The sequence below is a fragment of the Microcaecilia unicolor genome, chromosome 3 (assembly GCF_901765095.1).
Source record: "Microcaecilia unicolor chromosome 3, aMicUni1.1, whole genome shotgun sequence".
In the NCBI taxonomy this organism is placed as follows: Eukaryota; Metazoa; Chordata; class Amphibia; order Gymnophiona; family Siphonopidae; genus Microcaecilia; species Microcaecilia unicolor.
In genome coordinates, this window is record NC_044033.1 from 532,109,283 (window position 1) to 532,131,446 (window position 22,164).

Below are 22,164 nucleotides of genomic sequence, written 5' to 3' on the forward strand. Positions count from 1 at the left end.
AGCTGTAAAGGACTAAAATACAAGCTGATACACGCCACCACCTTCTCCTACATAAGCACGCAGTTGTGGAATGCATTACCTACAGTCCTAAAAGCTATTGACGAAATAACTAACTTCCGCAAATCATTGAAGACACATCTCTTCAACAACGCCTACAAAGAGAACCCATAACCTTACAAAACTACCTCACTAATCCATCCAGTTATTAAATTCCACCTTCTATCCTGCCTAACACTTTCCTTCTCTCTTCCCTCACTTAATCTTTGTACAATACTAATTGTATCTGATAACATGGAATGATTATGTCATAACCAAACTCTGTAAGCCACATTGAGCCTGCAAATAGGTGGGAAAACGTGGGATACAAATGCACTAAATAAATACATAAATAAAAAGATACAGTGGAATTAGAAAAGGTGCAGAGAAGGGTGACGAAAATCATACAGGGGATGGGACGACTTCTCTATGAGGAAAGTCTAAAGTGGCTGGGGCTCTTCAGTTTGGAGAAAAGATGGCAGAGGGGAGATATCATAGTCTATAAAATAATGAGTAGAGTGGAACGGGTAGACGTGAAGTGTCTGTTTACGCTTTCCAAAAATACTAGGACTAGGGGGCATTTGATGAAGCTACAAAGTAGTAAATTTAAAACTAATTGGAGAAAAAGTTTCTTCACTCAACGTGTAATTCAACTCTGGAATTCATTGCCAGAAAATGTGGTAAAGGCGGTTAGCTTAGCAGAGTTTAAAAAAGGTTTGGACAGCTTCGTAAAGGAAAAGTCCATAGACCATTATTAAATTGGACTTGGGGAAAATATTTCTGGGATAAGCAGCATAAAATGTTTTGTACTTTTTGGGGGATCTTGCCAGGTATTTGTGAACTGGATTGGCCACTGTTGGAAACAGGATGATGGGCTTGATGGACCTTTGGTCTGTCCCAGTGTGACAATACTTATGTACTTAGAGGGCAGCACAGCCAGCTACTTGTAGGAACCTTTCTACTGGGATAATGTTTCCAAATGGGTTTGTTTTGCACCTAACAAACAGGAATTTCTTAAATACGTACTGATGCTTTCTGTAGCACTTGCATTGTGCCAAAGAGCTTCCTCCGGAGTTCATAAGATGTAACTTGGATAGACAACATTACTTTTAATCAAGTCTGTGATGAGGGATATTTCTGCCTGTCTCTTTCTGCTACATTTTCTTCCTCTCTGACCACATTGCTTGGTACTTGACGATCTTCTCTTTCTCCACTCAAATGCACAGTATAATCACTTGGCACAGAGACCATTATTAATGGGTTTCTCATTTACTACAATAACCTACTTTTCTTCATAGAAATTGGTTAGAAATGGAATCTCTCAGGTTATTTCACTTTACATGGGTCATGATCCCAATATTTGTCTGGTGCAGCAATGTTGTAGGGTTTACAAAGTTCCCAATGAATGAGATACTCTACCTTATTGTACCTTTCTATATACAAACCTCTGTAGCCAGCCAGTTCTTCCTTACAGAGGCTACACATCAGCCCACTGTGAAACAGGGCCAAACTGAGGGCTGCGACAGTAGTGGGGTGCGAGGGAAGCAGGGGTGCCAAAACTGCTCCTCATGCATTTTCTCCTCTTCCTCGCCACAGCACAATAGGCGGGCATCAGGGGGCAGGTCAGGCTGAAATTCCGGCTCAATATGGTCCTGCTGTGAATCATCTCACCCGTAACCCACTGCTCTGGGCTACATCGATCAGTCTCATTTCACGTCTCTGGTTTTGATTGATGTATGGTTCCTGGGGGAACATTTTGTATTTCCCCACTGTATTAGTGTATTTACCACTTGTAATTCCTTGGCTGCTGATCTATTTTAAGCTATTTATAAACCTCTAGTTCCCAAAAATGGCACAAAGTGGTGTCTCATGTTTGATTTATTCTTACTGTACACCGCCTCAAGTGAATTCCTTTAAAAAGGCGGTAAATAAATCCTAATAAAATAAAAAAAAAATAATAATAGCAAAATACAGATCCATAAATCCTTAACGCGGACTGACAAAGGCGGCAACCAATCTTCCAACAGAAATTTCTTTCAAAGTCTTACAAAACAGCATGTCAGAATTATTGCAGTTGCCACGTCTGAGTAAGTGGAACAGACTTGGAGAAGAGACGGCTGAGGGGAGACATGATAGAGACATGATAGAGGTATATAAAGGTATATAAAATAATGAGTGGAGTGGAACAGGTGGATGTGAAGCGTCTGTTCACGCTTTCCAAAAATACTAGGACTAGGGGGCATGCGATAAAACTACAGTGTAGTAAATTTAAAACAAATCGGAGAAAATGTTTCTTCACCCAACGTGTAATTAAACTCTGGAATTCGTTGCCGGAGAAAGTGGTGAAGGCGGTTAGCTTAGCAGAGTTTAAAAAGGGGTTGGACGGTTTCCTAAAGGACAAGTCCATAAACCGCTACTAAACGGACTTGGAAAACTCCAAAATTCCAGGAATAACATGCATCTATAGAATGTTTGTACGTTTGGGAAGCTTGCCAGGTGCCCTTGGTCTGGATTGGCCGCTGTCATGGACAGGATGCTGGGCTCGATGGACCCTTGGTCTTTTCCCAGTATGGCATTACTTATGTACTTATGACATTTCAGCCACCATGCTGTGCTTTTCTTCAGGGTGTGCTGAAGAAAGCCGCAGCATTAAGGCTAAAACGTCTGTTCCGCTTACTGAGTTGCGGCAAGATCCATACTACTGCAACAATCATGACACCGGCCGTGGAAGCTTACGAGAGCATTAACAGAGACCTGAAAATCATTTCACACCCTTACTGCTTGAAAAGGAGCGCTCAAAAACTCTCTTATATTATTAGGAGAAGGAAAACATAAGGAGCAGTCAGTTAAATGGGTAACTCTTCCAGGTTAATTGCAAAGATACTAAGCCTGAGGTTATCTTAGAGACCAAACATGCCAGCTTAAACATTGTTCTTGCTTGAATGGGAAGCCAGTGAAATTTTAACAGCGAAGGAGTAGCACAGTCAAGTCTCTTGGCAAAAGCTTGGTGCAACACAACGCTTCAATAATCCCTTGAAGGAGGCAACAGTTTGTGGTTGTTTCAATGGCATTGGCAGTTGGTTTTCATTCACAAGGCCCCACTATTGAGAAAGTTGTTTTCTGTGTCACCTCCAGCTTCAGACGCTGCAAAGCAGGCACAACTAGCCCTCAGGCACTTACTCAGCTAGAACATACATGAGGCAGGAAGCCCAAGTATACAATGCTGCAATAATTTATTTATTTATTACATTTGTACCCTGCGCTTTCCCACACAATGCAGGCTCAATGCGACTTACATAGTAATTTGAAATACAAAGTCTTATAAAAGAAATTTCAAAATGGTAGTAAAACATTATGAAGTTGAGCTTGAATAATGTATGATAAGGGGAGGAGGGATAAGTAAAACAATGATGAGGTCGGTATTTAATTCAGAACAGAATTGGGAATGGAGGTTGGTAAGATTAGGTTGGGACATAGTCAATCCAATTAAGAGCTATAGATTGCAACACAGACCTAAAGTCAGTCCAGGGGAGAAAAACGGTCTCAATTTACTCAGTAAACACAATTTGAAATATTAAATCCTAATCACAGCTTCTAATTGTGATTTAAAAGACAATTCTGAATCTAACCAAATCCCAACCTGACTAGAAACCTTAACATAGGTACCCAATAACAGAATCTCTGATGGAATATCTGGACTGGAATCCTGCATCACCAATAGCAGTTTGGTCTAGAAATATTCAATAGCAATTTATTCTCCCTTATCCAGGAACAAATGCCCTCAAAAATAACCTACACTCAGGAAATAGCAACTGAAAGAGACACATGTACAGGAAGCATAAACATGTTATTTAAACTTACTTATCAGACAATGAAGTCCCATATTTTCTCTTATTAATACAATTCACTAATTTAGCATAAGTAGACTTTAAATCAGGCAGAACAGGAACCAATATAATAATATCATCAATGTAAGAAAATAGGGGAAAAGGAAATGGAACTTGATATACTGCCTTTCTGAGGTTTTTGCAACCACATTCAAAGTGGTTTACATATACTCAGGTACATATTTTGTACCAGGGGCAATGGAGGGTTAAGTGATTTGCCCAGAGTCACAAGGAGCTGCAGTGGGAATTGAACTCAGTTCCCCAGGATCAAATCCACTGCACTAACCACTAGGCTACTCCTCCACTACTCATCGTATTCTAACTTTATAGACCATAAAGAAGCTATAAAACTATTAAAAAGAATTGGTGAAATTGGGGAACCCTTTGGTATTCCACAAGGTGGCCCCCAAGCTTTGGAGATTTCTCCATTCTTTCAGACTATGGGGGTCTTTTACAAAGCCACGCTAATGTTTTTAGCTTGCGGTAAAAATCAGCTGGCAGTAAACACTGTAATGCCAGAGTCTCAGCGTTCACCACCAGCTGATTTTTTACCACGAGTAAAAACGCTAGCGCGACTTTGTAAAAGGCCCCCTAAGTTCTATTCACCAGGAAGTTCCAATTACACCCCAATCACTGAGTTTTGCTAATAACTATGGTTCACTGTATCAAAGGCACCCAAGGTGTTAAATTGTAATAGCAAAATCTGTAAGCCATAACTGAAAGCCTTCATACCTCTATGATCAATACTAACAATGTCTCAGTAGTACGTAGGCTTCGAAAGCCACAATGGGAGTGACAAATTATCAAATTTATCTAAACAAACTAATTGGATTGAGTCAAGTTTGGTTAAAAAAAAAAAGGGAACGGAGGCCATTTGCTTATAACGACAGGATATAAACAAATCCAAATTTTAATATTCAGGAATTGGAGTCAGAACTATCTGTCCCACCAGTGGCTGAAAATAACCATTACATAAGATCTAAGTCCTTAAAGAGTTTTTTTTCTCTTGTTTTGAAGATTCAGTTGTTTCTGTCTGGGGGCAAGTTCTCGAAATGGGTTAGTTCTGCACACATCATGACAGCATGAACCTCACTCTGAAAGCCAAGGTATGTGGGGCATTATCTCAATGGAGGCCCCCTCACATATGATGAATTTAATAACACTGTTACAATGCTCTAATATACGATAAATTGGACTTGGGGAAAATCCACTATTTCTGGGATAAGCAGTATAAAAATGTTTTGTACTTTTTTGGGATCTTGCCAGGTATTTGTGGCCTGGATTGGACACTGTTGTAAACAGAATGCTGGGCTTGATGGCCTTTTGGTCTGTCCCAATATGGAAATACTTATGTACTTATGTTGCCAGAGAATGTGATAAAAGCAGTTAGCTTAGCAGGGTTTGAAAAAGGTTTGGATGGCTTCCTAAAGGAAAAGTTCATAGACCATTATTAAAATGGACTTGGGGAAAATCCACTGCTTATTTCTGGGATAAGCATCATAAAATGCACTGAGCCTTTCTGGGATCTTGTCAGGTATTTGTGACCTGGATTGGCCACTGTTGGAAATGGGATGCTGGGCTTGATGGACCTTTGGTCTGTCCCAGTATGGCAATACTTATGTACTTATAATACAATACTCTAAACCATTTTTATTACCTTTCTAGCAATAACCAAATTAAAATCAGTTAAACATCTTAATACCAGATGGAAGAAATCTGGAAAACTACACCTTTTTCATTAAGACCCTGCAGACCTTATCTCTGTGTTAGAAAAAAATGTGAAAATGTTCTTCTAACATAAATTTGGCTTGTCGGACTATGAATCACAAACTGTTTTTTTAATGGTCATTATTGTTCATTGTTTTTTGTTGTAATTCCCAGACATATTAATCTGGTCTCTTGTTAAATGGAATATTTTTTTCAACTGTGAAAGTAGTGGCAGACCTGATATAACATAAGAGCTTAAAACATCAGCCCCTCAAACAGATAAGAGGGAAAAGGGATTTTGGATTTATATCACACTTATCTCAATAATTCAAGGCAAATTATATTTATTTATTTATTACATTTGTACCCCGCGCTATCCCACACATAGCAGGCTCAATGCGGCTTATATAGTAACAAGTAAACAGAGTTACAAAGTCTTTAAGAAGATTATGAGGTGAAAATATAAAATCCTTTTGTAAGCTTTTCAAGACTCATGAGCAGAAGAATAAAAGATAGGCATATGGACACTGCATAACTGCTGGAATTCTGTACACAAGGGAGAAAATGATGGTCATCAAGATAACATTCTAGGACAGAACTTGATTCTTGGATTTTTAACGCTTTGAGAAGTTGGGAATGATATGGACACGAATTTGATGATCTTGCGTACATATTCTAGAGACAGAGAAGAAAGTGTATATTATAGGATTTAATTTAGATCTTTTATTACAATGAATGTGGGATTTAAAAGACTTTTGGATGTATTTAATTGTTATCATAGTTACTACATTTTATTTTAGGACAACGCATGTAACTATATTGGAATTTTTATACCGTATATATTATATTTTATAATCCCAGTTCTGAGAAATGTCTGATTAGAAGCACGATTGATGCTGTCCAACACAGATGAGTAGTATTAGAAGAACATTTGAACCCATACCAGAATCAGTCAAATGTATTTCACTTGAATACATGCTTCAAATACAGGTCTAAAGTCAGCTACAAAAACAAAATTAAAAAAAACAAAAAACAAAACAAACCAAAGCACACACACACAGAACAGAAAATGACAGCAGATAAAGACCTACACGGTTTATCCAGGCTGCCCCTCTACACCAAGCTCTAAAATCCCTTCCTCTCCCTCAGAGATCATGGATTCAGATACCATTCTCATCTTTACCACCTCCACCGGGAAGCTGTTCACGTACCCACCAGCATTTTCATAAAGATCATTCTTAAGACCCCACCCTTCCCATCTTCATTCATGGAAACAGTCACAGGCTCTGGATGTTATCAGACATTTATTTAACACATCAATCTCCTCAGCAGCTGGATAAGGACTGCATAGAGCAAGACATGGTAAACTAGATCACTTGCTCCCCCTTCCTCACAGTGGTCTTATGGCTGCTATCCTGTTATCTTCTGGTACCTACCCCCTCTCTGAGGCTATCTGGATCCAGGCACCCAGCACAGGGATGGCCTCAACCAATGAGTCTCCAATGCAGCTGGATCCTCCTGGAACAACAATACTTAACTGGTCAGGGTAAGCTTCCAGTGGTGTCCTCCTTGTCCCCCGAAATTAAAAAAAAAAAAAAAAATGTCCACTCCTGACCCCTGGTGGTGCATCAAGATACACTGCTAGGGGTTAACCTGCCAAATAACGAAGGGCAATGCCTTATCTGTATCCCTTTTATTGTTCCCTATATATGTGCAAAGACTGGAGGTTAATTTTGAGTCCCTCACCTGATTTTCTTTTTTTTTGTGAAAATGTTTTTATTAACGTTTTCCTTTAACATTGCATAACATCATTGTAAACAGTACATTATTCTCATCCTCAGCTCATAAAACAACTTCAAATTTCCCCATTCCCTCCCCCACCCCCCGCAGAGCATCTCAGGAATATATCAGTCTCTTCATGTACTATAAGTCCCCCAGTAAGCAGGTCACATGTCTAGCCCTCGCCACTCCAGATATGGTGTCCACATGTTTTTAAAAATCTCACCCATTCCTCCACGCCTCAGGGCTGTGAGTTTGTCCATCAGGCAACAATAATCTATCTTTGCCAACACTTGGTCCACCGAGGGTGCCCCCAGTTGTTTCCAGTTCTTAGCAATTAATATCCCTCACCTGATTTTCAATTGGTAGGACACAGTCAGCATGCTCCGTTAGCTCCTTCATGGCCAGGACACTGTTGTATGGGGACGTGATGACATCGTCCTCAGCAGAAGGATAAACTGAAGTAACAAACCTGTAGACATCAGGAAACTCTTCCTCAAGTGCATTTAACACAAAGGTACCCAATCCAGATCCCGTACCTGAGAAGGGATAATGACAGAGCTAGACTGTATGAAAGCTGATAGGAACCACCAGCCCCAGCTCTAGGCATCCTTACTAATACAACCAATTTCTACTATGACAAGTTAAAGCAACTCAAGAACACCCAAAACAATCTTCCCCTAAACATAGAAGTGTTACAAATTCATGACTGACAAAAAGCTATCAGCAAATGAAAAATTCTGGGCAATTTTAGTTACTGCATCTAAAAAAAGATACAGCAGAGTTAGAAAAGTTACAGAGAAGGGTAATGAACAAGATAAAGGGGATGGCACGATAAAGGCTAAAGAGGCTAGGGGGCTCATTTTCCAAGCACTTATACTTACGATGTTCTGTAGGTTACTATCAGGCTTATTTTCGAAAGAGAAGGATGCTCATCTTTCGAAACAAATCGGGAGATGGGAGTCCTTCTTGCAAGGTCGTCCAAATCTGCATAATCGAAAGCCGATTGTTTGACACCCTTGACTGCTTTCCGTCACGGGGACGACCAAAGTTCACGGGGGCATGTCGGCAGGGTAGCGAAGGCGGGACTGGGGCGTGATTAGGAGATGGTCGTCCTCAGCCGATAATAGAAAAAAAGAAGAGCGTCCCTGACGAGCACTCCCCCAGTGGTCACTAACCCACTCCCACCATAAAAAACAAGTTTAACAATACTTTTTTGCCAGCCTCAAATGCCATACTCAGGTCCATCGCAGCAGTTGTAGTGGGTGCAGTGTACTTCAGGCAGGTGGATCTGGGGGGGAGGGTTTGTGGGGCTCAGCACCCAAGTTAAGGGAGCTATGCACCAGGGAGCAATTTCTAAAGTCTACTACTACTACTACTACTATTTAGCATTTCTATAGCACTACAAGGCGTATGCAGCGCTGCACAAACATAGAAGAAAGACAGTCCCTGCTCAAAGAGCTTACATTCTAATAGACAAAAAATAAATAAAGTAAGCAAATCAAATCAATTAATGTGTACAGGAAGGAGGAGGGTAGGTGGAGGCAGGTGGTTACAAGTGGTTACGAGTCAAAAGCAATGTTAAAGAGGTGGGCTTTCAGTCTAGATTTAAAGGTGGCCAAGGAAGGGGCAAGACGTAGGGGCTCAGAAAGTTTATTCCAGGCGTAGGGTGCAGCGAGACAGAAGGCGCGAAGTCTGGAGTTGGCAGTAGTGGAGAAGGGAACAGATAAGAAGGATTTATCCATGGAGCGGAGTGCACGGGAAGGGGTGTAGGGAAGGACGAGTGTGGAGAGATACTGGGGAGCAGCAGAGTGAGTACATTTATAGGTTAGTAGAAGAAGTTTGAACAGGATGCGAAAACGGATAGGGAGCCAGTGAAGCGACTTGAGGAGAGGGGTAGTATGAGTAAAGCGACCCTGGCGGAAGATACTACTACTACTACTACTTAGCATTTCTATAGCGCTGCCAGGGTTACGCAGCGCTGTACAAGTTTAAACACGGGGAGGGACAGTCCCTGCTCGAGAGAGCTTACAATCTAACGGTAATAGACTACGCAGTCAGTGTAGGTAACAGGAATGGGGAAGGTGGTTAGGCGCCAAAAGCAAGGGAGAAGAGATGGGCCTTGAGTAAGGACTTGAAGATGGGCAGGGAGGGCGCATGGCGTATGGGCTCAGGAAGTCTGTTCCAGGCATAAGGTGCTGCGAGGCAGAAGGGGCGGAGTCTGGAGTTAGCGGTGGTGGAGAAGGGTACAGATAGGAGTGATTTGTCCTGAGAGCGGAGGTTACGGGTGGGAACATACGGGGAGAGGAGGGTAGAGAGGTAATGGGGGGCAGCAGATTGAGTGCACTTGAAGGTCAATAGAAGAAGCTTGAACTGTATACGGTAGTGGATTGGGAGCCAGTGAAGCGACTTGAGGAGGGGGGTGATATGAGAGTATCGGTTCATGCGGTAGATAAGACGTGCGGCGGAATTTTGGACAGATTGAAGGGGGGATAGGTGGCTAAGCGGGAGGCCAGCGAGGAGAAGGTTGCAATAGTCAAGACGAGAGGTAACGAGTGAGTGGACGAGGGTGCGGGTGGTCTGTTCAGAGAGGAAGGGGCGAATTTTGCTAATATTATAGAGGAAGAAGCGACAGGTCTTAGCTGTCTGTTGGATATGGGCAGAGAAGGAGAGGGAGGAATCGAAGATGACTCCGAGATTGCGTGCTGAAGAGACGGGGAGGATGAGGGTGTTGTCAACAGAGACGGAAAGTGGGGGAAGAGGAGAAGAGGGTTTGGGTGGAAAGATAAGGAGCTCAGTCTTTGCCATGTTCAGTTTCAGATGCCGGTTGGACATCCAGGCAGCGATGTCGGAAAGGCAGGCTGAAACTTTGGCCTGGGTTTCAACTGTGATGTCGGGAGTGGAGAGGTAAAGCTGGGTGTCATCGGCATAGAGATGGTACTGGAAACCATGACATGAGATCAACGAGCCAAGGGAAGAGGTGTATATCGAGAAGAGAAGCGGTCCAAGGACAGATCCTTGGGGAACCCCAACAGAGAGCGGGATGGGGGTGGAAGAGGAGCCATTAGAAGATACTCTGAAGGTGCGTTGGGAAAGATACGAGGAGAACCAGGAGAGGACGGAGCCCTGGAACCCAAATGAGGACAGTGTGTCAAGAAGTAAATTATGATTGACGGTGTCAAAGGCGGCGGATAGGTCGAGGAGGATGAGGATGGAGTAATGGCCTTTGGATTTGGCGAGGAACAGGTCATTGCAGACTTTAGAGAGTGCTGTTTCTGTCGAGTGTAGTGGGCGAAAGCCAGATTGAAGCGGGTCGAGGACAGCCTGAGAGGAGAGGAAGTCAAAGCAACGGCTGTGGACAGCACGCTCAAGTAGTTTGGAGAGGAAGGGTAGAAGAGAAATGGGGCGGTAGTTGGAGGGACAGGTTGGGTCAAGTGATGGTTTTTTGAGAAGTGGTGTGACTACTGCGTGCTTGAAGGTGTCAGGGACAGTAGCAGTGGAGAGAGAGAGGTTGAGGATGTGACAGATTGAGGGGATAACTGTAGGAGAGATGTTGGTAAGCAGATTGGTGGGAATGGGATCCGAGGAACAGGTGGTGCACTTGGAGGAAGAAAGAAGGCGAGCAGTTTCCTCTTCGGTGATCTCAGGGAAGGAGGAAAAGGAGGCCGGGTTAGGTTGGTTGAGGGAGTGGGTTAAGAAGTCACAGGGAGGAGAAGGCTTGGAAGTGAATTCAAGGTTGATCTTCTGCACTTTATCGCGGAAGTGGTCAGCTAGTGATTGAGGAGAGAGTGAGGGAGGGGTGGGAGCGGAGGGTACTTTAAGTAGGGAGTTGAGGGTGGCAAAGAGGCGACGAGGGTTGGAGCCAAGAGAATTGGTTAATTGAGAATAATATTCCTGTTTGGCAAGGAATAGGGAGGATTGGAAGGAGGATAGCATGAATTTGTAATGGGTGAAGTCTGATAGGGTGCGAGATTTCCTCCAGAGTCGTTCAGCAGATCGGGTGCAGGAGCGAAGGTAACGGATGCAGGGGGTTAACCAGGGCTGCGGATTAGTGCGCTTAGTGGGGCGAGAGACAGATGGTGCTAGGGTATCCAGAGCGGTGGAGAGAGTTTCATTGTAGGTAGAGACAGCCGTGTCGACAGATTCAGAAGACGAGATGGAAGGGAAGAGATTGGAGATGTGGGAGGATAGGGTAGGGGGGTCGACAGCTTGGAGATTCCTGAAAGGCGTGGTTATAGTTGGGCGAGGTTGAGGGGGAGGGTGATGAAGTGTGAGGGTAATTAGGTGATGATCTGAGATAGGAAGGACTGAGGTGCAGAAATTGGAAGGTGAGCAGGAAGAGACGAGAACGAGGTCGAGACAATGGCCATCACGGTGAGTAGGGGTGGTAGAGCATAGTCGGAGGTTAAAGGAGGATATCAGAGCAAGGAATTTAGAAGCGTAGGCATTGGATGGGTTGTCAACGTGAATGTTAAAATCACCAAGAATGAGGGAAGGAGATGCGGGATCAAGAAAGACGGTGAGCCAAGCGTCGAAGTCAGTAAGGAATGAAGAGAGGGGTTTGTCAGGGGGGCGGTAGATGACTGCAACTCTGAGTGGTAATGGATGGAATAGCCGGATGGAGTGAGCTTCGAAGGACGAGAAGCAGTGAGACTGCGGTAGGAGGAGGGGTTGGAAACTACAGGAGGGTGAGAGAAGTAGCCCGACGCCTCCACCGCGGCCATCTGGGCGGGGAGTGTGGGAGAAGAGATAGCCTCCATGACAGAGGGCCGCGACTGAGGCAGAGTCGTCAGGGGAGAGCCAGGTTTCAGTTAGGGCGAGCAGTTGGAGGGAACAAGAGATGAAGAGATCGTGGGTGAAGGGCAGTTTGTTGCCGATCGAGTGGGCATTCCACAAGGCACATGAGAAGGGGAGGGAAGAGGGGGGGAGGAGGGGAATAGGGACGAGGTTGGAGACATCACGGAAGCGTTTGAATGGAAAGGAGGAGGACAGGTGGGGGGGGCCTGGATTAGGGTTAATGTCTCCCGCGGATAGCAGGAGGAGGAGCAAGAGAGTGCGGAGGAGGGTGGGGGAGGTCGGGCGACGAAGGCGACGAAGACGGGGTGCACATAGGAGGAATGGTGAAGGGTTAATGGTAGGAAGGAGATGTTGGAGATTAAGGGCTAGGAAGGAGGAGGGGGACAGGAGAGATGGTGAGGTGGTGAGGGATGCCGTAGCGGGCAGGATGGGGGGGAACACGGGAGGGCAATGGGTTCCAGCGGTAGACAGCGGTAAGGGGAGGGGAAAAAGATTAGGAAGGGACAGGGCAAGGAAGAAGATGTGGACAGGGGCCATAAGTAGTGGTTACAGTGTGACAGGTGTAAGTGTAGTGACAGAGCGAAGAGCCGGAGGCTTGGAATTGGTGGGATTGATGTACTGGAGAGTGGGTAAGTGCGTGGCTGGCAGGTTAGGAGGCAGGCAAGTGTGGCAGTGGCTGCAAGCTTGTAGGCGGGGTGAAGCAGGCTGGTGCGGATGGACAGGAACGAGCAGGGAGAGGCAGGTGGGCTGGAACAAGCAGTGAGGCAGGTAGGTTGACAAGTTAGCAGGTCAGCAGGTAAATCAGTGGGAGACAGGTTAGCGGGCGGGTTGGGGCATGCTGGTGCCGATGGATAGGAATGAGCAGGGAGACGCTGGAGAGCAGGTAAGTTAAGGGCTGACAAGTTAGCAGGCGGGCTGGAGCATACTGATGCAGGAGGACAGGAGTGAGCAGGGAGAAACTGGAGAGCAGGTATGTCAATGGCTGGTGAGTTGAAGATGAGACGGGCAGCAGAGTTTTGAACCGACTGGAGAGGGGAGAGGTGACTAAGTGGGAGGCCAGCAAGAAGCAGATTGCAGTAGTCTAAACGAGAGGTGACAAGGGTGTGGATGAGGGTTTTGGTAGAGTGCTCGGAAAGAAAGGGGCGGATTTTACGGATGTTGTAAAGAAAGAAACGACAGGTCTTGGCGGTCTGCTGGATGTGAGCAGAGAAGGAGAGAGAAGAGTCAAAGATGACCCCAAGGTTTCGAGCCGAGGAGACAGGGAGAATGAGAGGGAGTATGAGAGAGCCATCAACAGAAATAGAAAACGGGGGGAGTGGGGAGGTGGGTTTGGGGGGAAAAATGAGAAGTTCGGTTTTGGTCATGTTTAAAGTCCACTGCAGTGCCCCCTAAGGTGCCCGGTTGGTGTCCTGGCATGTGAGGTGGACCAGTGCACTATGAGACGTCTTTGGATTCCATTATCGCCGAAAACTGAGGACGACCATCTCAAAAACGACCTAAGGACGACCTCTCTAAGGTCGACCTAAATGTCAAGATTTGGGCGTCCTTGACCGTATTATCGAAACGAAAGATGGATGTCCATCTTGTTTCGATAATGCGCGTTTCCCCGCCCCTTTATGGGGCTGTCCTGCGAGGGCGCCATCATGAAAACTTGGGCGCCCCACTGGATTATGCCCCTCCATGTAACTTTGTAAGCCTAAGTGCTTTGAAAGTACACCTCAAAGGATCTTCAGTTTGGAGAACAGACAGCTGTGAGGAGATATGATAGAAGTCTGTAAAATTGTGAGTGGAGTGGAAATAGGGGACATGCAGTGAAGCTACTAAGTAGTAAATTTAAAACAGATTGGAGAAAATATTTCTCATACAATGTGTAATTAAACTTTGGAAGTCATTCCCAGACAATGTAGTAAAAGCAGTTAGTTTAGCAGGGTTTAAAAAAAAGGTTTGGACCAATTCCTACAAGAAGAGTCCATAAACCATTATTAAGATGCACTTGGTAAAATTCATTGCTTACTTTTAGGATAAGCAGCATAAAATCTGTTTTACTGTTCAGGCATCTTGCCAGGTACTTGTGAGCTGGATTGGCCACTGTTGGATGCAGGATACTGGGCTTGATGGACCTTTGGTCTGTCCCGGGAATGCTTATGTACTTATTTGAAAACACACTGGGGTGGATGATAAAATGGTAAAACTAGAAACTGGATAGCTTACATCCAAAAATAGTAACATAGTAACATAGTAGATGACGGCAGAAAAAGACCTGCACGGTCCATCCAGTCTGTCCAAGAGAAACTCATGTGTATACCTTACCTTGATTTGTACCTGTCTTTCTCAGGGCACAGACCGTATAAGTCTGCCCAGCAGTTTTTCCTGCCTCCCAACCACCTGTCCCGCCTTCCATCACCGGCTCTGGCACAGACCGTATAAAAGTCTGCCCTCCCCTATCCTCGCCTCCCAACCACCAACCCCTCTTCCCCCCACCTGCTCTGCCACCCAATTGTAGCTAAGCTTCTGAGGATCCATTCCTTCTGCACAGGATTCCTTATGCACATCCCATGCATGTTTGAAAATGCCTAGAAGAGAGATTTAACACTGGCTGACTCATATGTAGAAAAATAACAGGCTGTACTGTAATGATGGGCTACATCTTTCTGTGATGGGAAAAAGGATCCTAGTGGCCTAGTGGTTAGAGTGGTGGACTTTGGTCCTGGGGAACTGGGTTCGATTCCCACTGCAGGCACAGGCAGCTCCTTGTGATTCTGGGCAAGTCACTTAACCCTCCACTGCCCCAGGTACACATAAGTACCTAAGCCGCATTGAACCTGCCATGAGTGGGAAAGTGCAGGGTACAACAAAAAAAAAATTTCAGACAGTATGTTCCTAGACATTTAAACTAGAGGGTGGGGGTGACAAAAGGAAACAAGGGAATTCAGAAAGTCACCCCCAGAATAAACATGATGGCAGAGAGAATGGTCATCTAAATATAGAAAACCACCTAAACTCACTAAGCACATGGAAAGCAATGAGCACAAATGCTCGTAGTCTAGGTAAAAAGGTTCAAGACTTGCATGCCCTGATGTTTGAAGAAAACTTGCATATTGTTGCTATTACAGAGACGTGGTTCAATGATTCCTATGAATGGGATGTGACTATACCGGGCTATAATCTTTTTAGGAAGGATAGAGAAGGGTGAAGGAGTGATGCTATATGTGAGAGACAGTATCAGAGTGGCTGAAATGCGGGGAACTTGGGGAAAGCAAAAAGCTTTATGGATCATCCTGGAAAGAGAAGATAGAACCTATATCCACATGGGGGTTAGCCTAGAATGGGTGGCAGAGCTGGTGGTTGAGAGGCGGGGCTAGTGCTGGGCAGACTTATACGGTCTGTGCCGGGGCTGGTGGTTGGGAGGCGGGACTAGTGCTGGGCAGACTTATACGGTCTGTGCCGGGGCTGGTGGTTGGGCGGCGGGGATACTGCTGGGCAGACTTATACGGTCTATGCACTGAAGAGGACAGTACAAATAAAAAAGTAGCACATATGAATTTATCTTCTTGGGCAGACTGGATGGACCGTGCAGGTCTTTTTCTGCCGTCATCTACATAAGTACATAAGTACATAAGTAGTGCCATACTGGGAAAGACCAAAGGTCCATCTAGCCCAGCATCCTGTCACCGACAGTGGCCAATCCAGATCAAGGGCACCTGGCACGCTCCCCAAACGTAAAAACATTCCAGACAAGTTATACCTATGTTACTATTATGATTGGGGTCTGAACCCCTCTCAAACTTACCTCTTTCCTGGGGGTCAGCTTCTTAGCTGGCTTCTGTTTCTTTTCTCTGTCCTTTCTGAGCTGGCTCTGTCTCTCTGTGCTGGCAGCTTCCAGCAGCATGGCTCTAATTGTTTCACTATACTGCACCTGTGTGTGTGTTGCCTGAGTTGCTCTACCTCTCTTTGGGTGTACTGGCTTCAAGTGTTTCACAGTTTTGCATTGGTGTGGGTTGGGCCTCTCTGGGTCAGTGTGCTTTTGCCTAGGTCTAGGGAGTGTGACATCATCAGGGAGGGCCTTGATAAGGAAGTGGTGTTGTTTCCTTCAGAGCCTTTGCAACAGTGGTGTTTGCTTTAGGTAGGGTGGTGCAGTGTGCACTTCTGACTTTGTGTCTAGTTTCCCTGCTTGCTTTTGCTAAGGTCCAGGTTAGTGTTAGTGCAGTAGTGTGCACTGGTGACTGTGTGTTTAGCTTTCCTGCTTTTCCCTTATGGTTCCCCTGCTTTTCCCTCTTGGTTTTGGAAGCATTGCTATGTGTAGGGCTTTGGAAGCTCTGTTGTTGATAGAAGTACTTCAGGGTTTGGTGTTGTTAGGAACACTGCAGAGTTTGCTGTTAGAAGTACTTCTGGGTTTGTGCTATTGGGAGCATTGCAGTCTTTGCTGTTGGTGTTTGGTGATTTAGAATCACTTTTGGCTTATGTGTTAGCTTCCATGCTTTTTCCTTGTGCCTCCCCTGTCTTCCCTTTTAGTGCTAGGAGCTCTTCTGGTTCCTTGCCAGAGTAGTGCTTAGGAAGCACCTTGTTAGTTGTATCTAGCTTGCTAGTGCAGTGCTTAGGTAGCTGGTTAGTTCTGTGTTTAGCTTGTTAGTGTAAAGCTCTGCTTGTAGCTTGGTGCTTAGTAGCACCTGTGTTAGCTTTGTGTTTAGTTCCCTGCTCTGTTAGTTTAGGGCTTAGGAAGTCCCTTTCTTGAGCAGGGCTTAGGAGCTCCTGTTTAGTATAGGGCTTAGGAAGTCCTTTTGTCAGTTTACTGTTAGGAACACTCCTGCTGGTTTAGGGCTTGGGAGCACGTAGATCAGTTTAGGGTTAGGAGCACTTCTGTTTCCAGTTCTGGTCCCTGTGTCATCCGGTATCCAGTAAGTCCTGCCGGCTACTCGAACCCAGGAGCTCAACTTCTGGGGGGCTTAGTAGCTAAGTGCAAGTGAAGCTGTACGGACCAGTCCAGTGTGCTCCAGTCCAGTGTGTTCCGGTCCGGTGTGTTCCAGTCTGGTGCGCTCCAGTCCAGTGTGTTCCGGTCCGGTGTGTGTTCCAGTCCTGTGTCCTCCAGTCCGGGGGATTCCAGTCTATGTGTTCCGGTTCGCTGGGCAGTGCCTGCAGTCCCTGCCGGTGTGCTTGCCCAGTGTTGGTTGGTAGGTTTTGCCTGCTGCTGTCGCTCCTCGGCAGCAGCCCAAGGGCTCACGTTTGCTCCAGAGCCCGGCCCCGCGGGCTCTGAACCTGAGAACCTGACAGTTACTATGTTATCTACAGACCTCCTGCACAAACAGAGAAGTTAGACAAGGATCTGATAGAAGATATTCAAAAGATTGGTATGAAAGGGGAGGTGTTGGGAGATTTCAATTTGTCTGACATGGATTGGAATGTCCCGTCTGCGGAATCAGAAAGAAGTAGGGAGATTGTGGATGCCTGTCAAAGTGCCTTGCTCAGACAAATGGTGACGGAACCCATGAGGGAAGGGTCGATGCTGGATCTCGTGCTCACGAACGGAGGTAGTGTTTCCGATATCTGGGTGGGTGTCCACCTATCTAATAGTGATCATCGCACCGTATGGTTTGATATAAGGGCAAAAGCGGAGTGCGGATGCACAAAACTCAAAGTACTGGATTTCAGATGTACTGATTTTGATAAAATGGGGGAATACCTGAAGAAGGAGCTGTTAGTGTGGGAAGGTGTAGGAGATGTGGAAAATCATTGGTCAAAGCTAAAGGCTGCTATAAATATGGCAAATGATCTTTATGCAAAGAAAGTAAACAAAAACAAGAGAAGCAGGAAGCCTAAATGGATCTCCAAACAAGTAGATGAAAAACTAAGAGCAAAAGAGGATTTGCTCAAGAAATACAAAAGAATGCAACGAGAGGATCACGGAAAAGAAGTGAAGAGGGAAATATGGCTAGCGAAAGCGGAAGAAAAAATGGCTAAAGATGTAAAGAGAGGTGACAAGACCTTTTTCAGATACATTGGAGAAAGGAGAAAGGAGAAAAGATAGGCATAGAATTGCGAGACTGAAAGATAATGAGAATGGCTAAGTGGAGAGTGATGAAGATAAAGCGAAGGTGCTAAACAATTACTTCTCTTCGGTGTTCACGGAGGAAAATCCTAGAGAAGGACCGCGGTCGGCTGCTGAGGGAACATCTGGGAATGAAGTGAATACTGTCCCGTTTACAGAAGAAAGAGTTTATAAACAGCTTGAGAATCTGAAGATGGACATCGCTATGGGTCTGGATGGGATACATCCCAGGATACTGAAGGAGCACAAAGAAGTCCTGCCAGGACCTCTTAAAGATTTAATACAGCTTTAGAGACGGGAGAGGTTCCTCGGGATTGGAGATGAGCGGATGTGGTCCCTCTTCACAAAAGTGGAGAAAGGGAAGAAGTGGGAAACTACAGAACGGTAAGTCTCGTGTCGTGGTAGGAAAAATAATGGAGTCGCTGCTGAAAGAAAGGATAATTAACTTTCTAGAAGCCAACGGGTTACAGAACCTGAGGCAACATGGCTTTACCAAAGGAAAATCCTGCCAAATGAATAATATTGACGTCGTTGACTGAGTGATCAAAGAACTGGATGAAGGACGTGTGCTAGATGTAATCTACTTGGATTTCAGCAAAGCCTTTGATACGGTCCCCCACAGAAGACTTGTGAATAAGCTGAAAGGGTTGAACTTAAGACCGAAAGCGGTGAACTGGATAAGAAACTGGTTGACCGACAGTTGGCAGAGGGTGGTGGTAAATGGAATCTGCTCGGAGGAAAAGAAGGTGAGCAGTGGAGTTCCTCAGGGGTCGGTGCTGGGGCCTATTCTGTTTTATATATTTGTGGGAGATATTGCTGAAGGGTTGGATGAAAAGGTTTGCCTTTTTGCAGATGACACAAAGACAGCCAATAGAGTGGATACTCTGGAGGGAGTAGAAACAATGAGAAGGGATCTCCAAACCTTAGAAGAATGGTCGAGGGTGTGGCAGTTAAAATTTAATGGTATAAACTTCACAGGATCTCAATTTATCTTACACTTTTAACGCTTTAAATAGTATTTTTGCTTTACATTGGGTGAAAGAAATGAATGTTATGAAATGCTCTTAATAATCAAAAGATTTGTTTATTAATCATGTCAGCAATCTGACTTTTTACTGTAATACTTCATGTACATTTTTTAACTACAATCCTAATTCAATCTAATCACAATCATAATCTACTCTAAATTGCATTGGATCCCTCAGTTAACATTCACTAAGAAACTTTTCAACAAATCAACCACTGTTGAGAGTCACGTTAAACATAAAAATACATATGTCTAATCCCGTTTTAAGTCCAATTATCATCCTGTGTATGGACACTTGACTCTGTTGCTCTAAGGCTGAGCCACATTCAATCCTCTGATGTCTTAATGTCTTAGGAAGACTGTTGTATGAGTGGTAAATACCTTGGATCCTTCTCACAAAATCAACTCAAGCTGTTATGTGAGTGGAAAAATACGTTGAATCCTTCTTACTCAAGCTCATCCAATGAACTTCGATGCAACGGCAATCAATCAACATTACTTTATCATTGTAAACCACGCCTCTTCCTTTGTCGTGATGTCTCATGAATAGTCAAAATTGTAATTCACTTCACAAACAGGATGCTAGGAATTATTAGGAAAGGGATGGAAAATAAGATGAAAAATATTATAATGCCTCTGTATCCATCCATGGCACGACCTCACCTTGAGCATTGCGTTCAAAAGATATAGTGGAATTAGAAAAGGTACAAAGAAGAGTGACCAAAATGATTAAGGAGAAGGAACTCTTCTCATAGGAGAAAGGGCTAAAGAGGTTAGGGCTCTTCAGCGTAGAAAAGAGATGGATGAGGGGAGATATGATCGAGGTCCATTGATTTTTTACTCTTTCAGAAAGTACAAAGACTAGGGGACACTCAATGAAGTTACATGGAAGTACTTTCAAAACAAATAGGAGGAAATATTTTTTCACTCAAAGAAAAGTTAAGCCCTGCAACCAGTTGCCAGAGGATGTGGTAACAGCAGTAAGTGTATCTGGGTTTAAAAAAGATTTGGACAAGTTCCTGGAGGAATGGTCCACAGCCTGTGGTGGTTGGGAGGCAGGGATAGGGCTGGCCAGACTTATACGGTCTGTGCCCTGAAGAGAACAGTACAAATAAAAAAGTAGCACATATGAATTTATCTTCTTGGGCAGACTGGATGGACCGTGCAGGTCTTTTTCTGCCGTCATCTACTATGTTACTATGTTACTGTTATTGAGTTGGACATGGGGAAGCCACTGCTTGCTCTGGGATTGGAACTATTTTTGTTTCTGCCAGGTAATTGTGACCTGGACTGGCCACTGTGGAAAAAGGATACTGGGCTAGATGGACCACTGGTCTGCCCCAGTATGGCTATTAAGTTCTTAAACTTTTTGTCTGCACGATTTTATGCTCATACAGTGATGGATTGTATTCCAATTATTGTGTATGTATTCTTTTTAATTAGAGCCTGGTAGTTAAGTGGAGTAAAAATGCTACTATGAAATTAAACTTCACAGGCTACCTAGGGCTTGAAGTTGGTAAGAATCACCAGTGCTCTGCATTCTAGTCGTAATTCCTCGACGGTGCTGCTCCACCAGGCTCAGAAATGCTGTAACAGCTCCATTTCCAAACTGAGCAGGACACGACATCTCCAGGCAGATCTTACCTCCTCCCATGGAGTGGATCACAAAAAAACATTGAAGGCAATCACACTGCTCCGCTGCCCGTCTCAGCTTCTCCACTATCTGCTCTCGGTACTGATACCCGTATACCTTGTGTCCCACCGCCCTGTGAACATGAGGTCAGAGAAGAACAGGTCAGGCTCAAATAATTTAACAGACAGGAGAACCTGAGCTATCCAAAACCTAATTCTGCCCCTGACTCAGTGTGTGTGACTTCATAGGGTCACTATCTCCCCAAGCCTAAACCCATTAAGTCACCAACTCTGTGCCTGCCCTGGCTGAGTCAGGCTAAGGGATATTTTCACACTGCTTGCATTGCTGGAAAATCCAGGACTTTTTGGTAAGCTTTAAACAATTTATACATCAAGAATTACATCTTGAAAAGAAAAGAGAAATTACACATGTATAGGAAAGAAAATAAAGAAAGAAAGTGTTAAACGACTCCTAGTATAATATCACCAAAGTCAGGTACACAAGTAAGGTTTGAAGGGTGCAACCCTCATCTCCCCTTACGTTCCCGCCCGTAACCTCCGTTCACAGGATAAATCCCTCCTCTCAGTACCCTTCTCCACCACCGCCAACTCCAGGCTCCGCTCATTCTGCCTCGCCTCACCCTATGCTTGGAACAACCTTTCCTTACGCCAAGCCCCCTCCCTGCCCATCTTCAAGTCTTTGCTTAAAGCCCACTTCTTCAATGCTGCGTTCGGCACCTAACTCTTTCAGGAAACCCAGACTGCCCCAATTTGACTGCCCCTATCAGACTGACTGTTCACGTGTCTATTAGATTGTAAGCTCTTTGAGCAGGGACTGTCTCTCTTTGTTAAATTGTACAGCGCTGCGTAACCCTGGTAGCGCTTTAAAAAATGTTAAGTAATAGTAGTAGTAGTAGTAACTGGAAATAAGAGTGTGGCAACACCTTAACTATTACAGGCTATATCATAAAAGCAACAGCCAATTGGAGCCTTATGGGTGTCTAGAAAAGTCAAAAAAGACATATCACCTGTCCTGAAATCTAATTAAGCATTTACAAGGAAATCGTACGAGAGAACATTAGCACCCAGATCCAAAATATCTGGACGCATAACAACAAACTTCTTTCCGGACTCCCGAGAAGCTTTGCAGAGATCAGGAAAAAACAAAGCATGTCTTTTAGTTCAGTCCTTGCTCCAAAGTGAAAATGTTTGACTCGTTCACTTTGAAAAGGTTATGGAAAAGTACCCAGAGAGAG

The 22,164-nt window shown here is 44.6% G+C and overlaps 1 protein-coding gene across 1 annotated transcript in view; it reads right to left on the bottom strand.

Moving 5' to 3' along the window:
- Positions 1 to 22,164, bottom strand: part of TUBE1 (tubulin epsilon 1) — a 102,569-nt gene that overhangs the window by 26,310 nt on the left and 54,095 nt on the right. Inside the window, exons 6-7 of the mRNA XM_030195671.1 lie at positions 20,921 to 21,042; positions 7,761 to 7,948 (exon numbers count right to left, since the gene is read on the bottom strand). Coding sequence (XP_030051531.1) covers positions 7,761 to 7,948; positions 20,921 to 21,042 — 310 coding nt within the window. The remainder of the gene's footprint in view (positions 1 to 7,760; positions 7,949 to 20,920; positions 21,043 to 22,164) is intronic.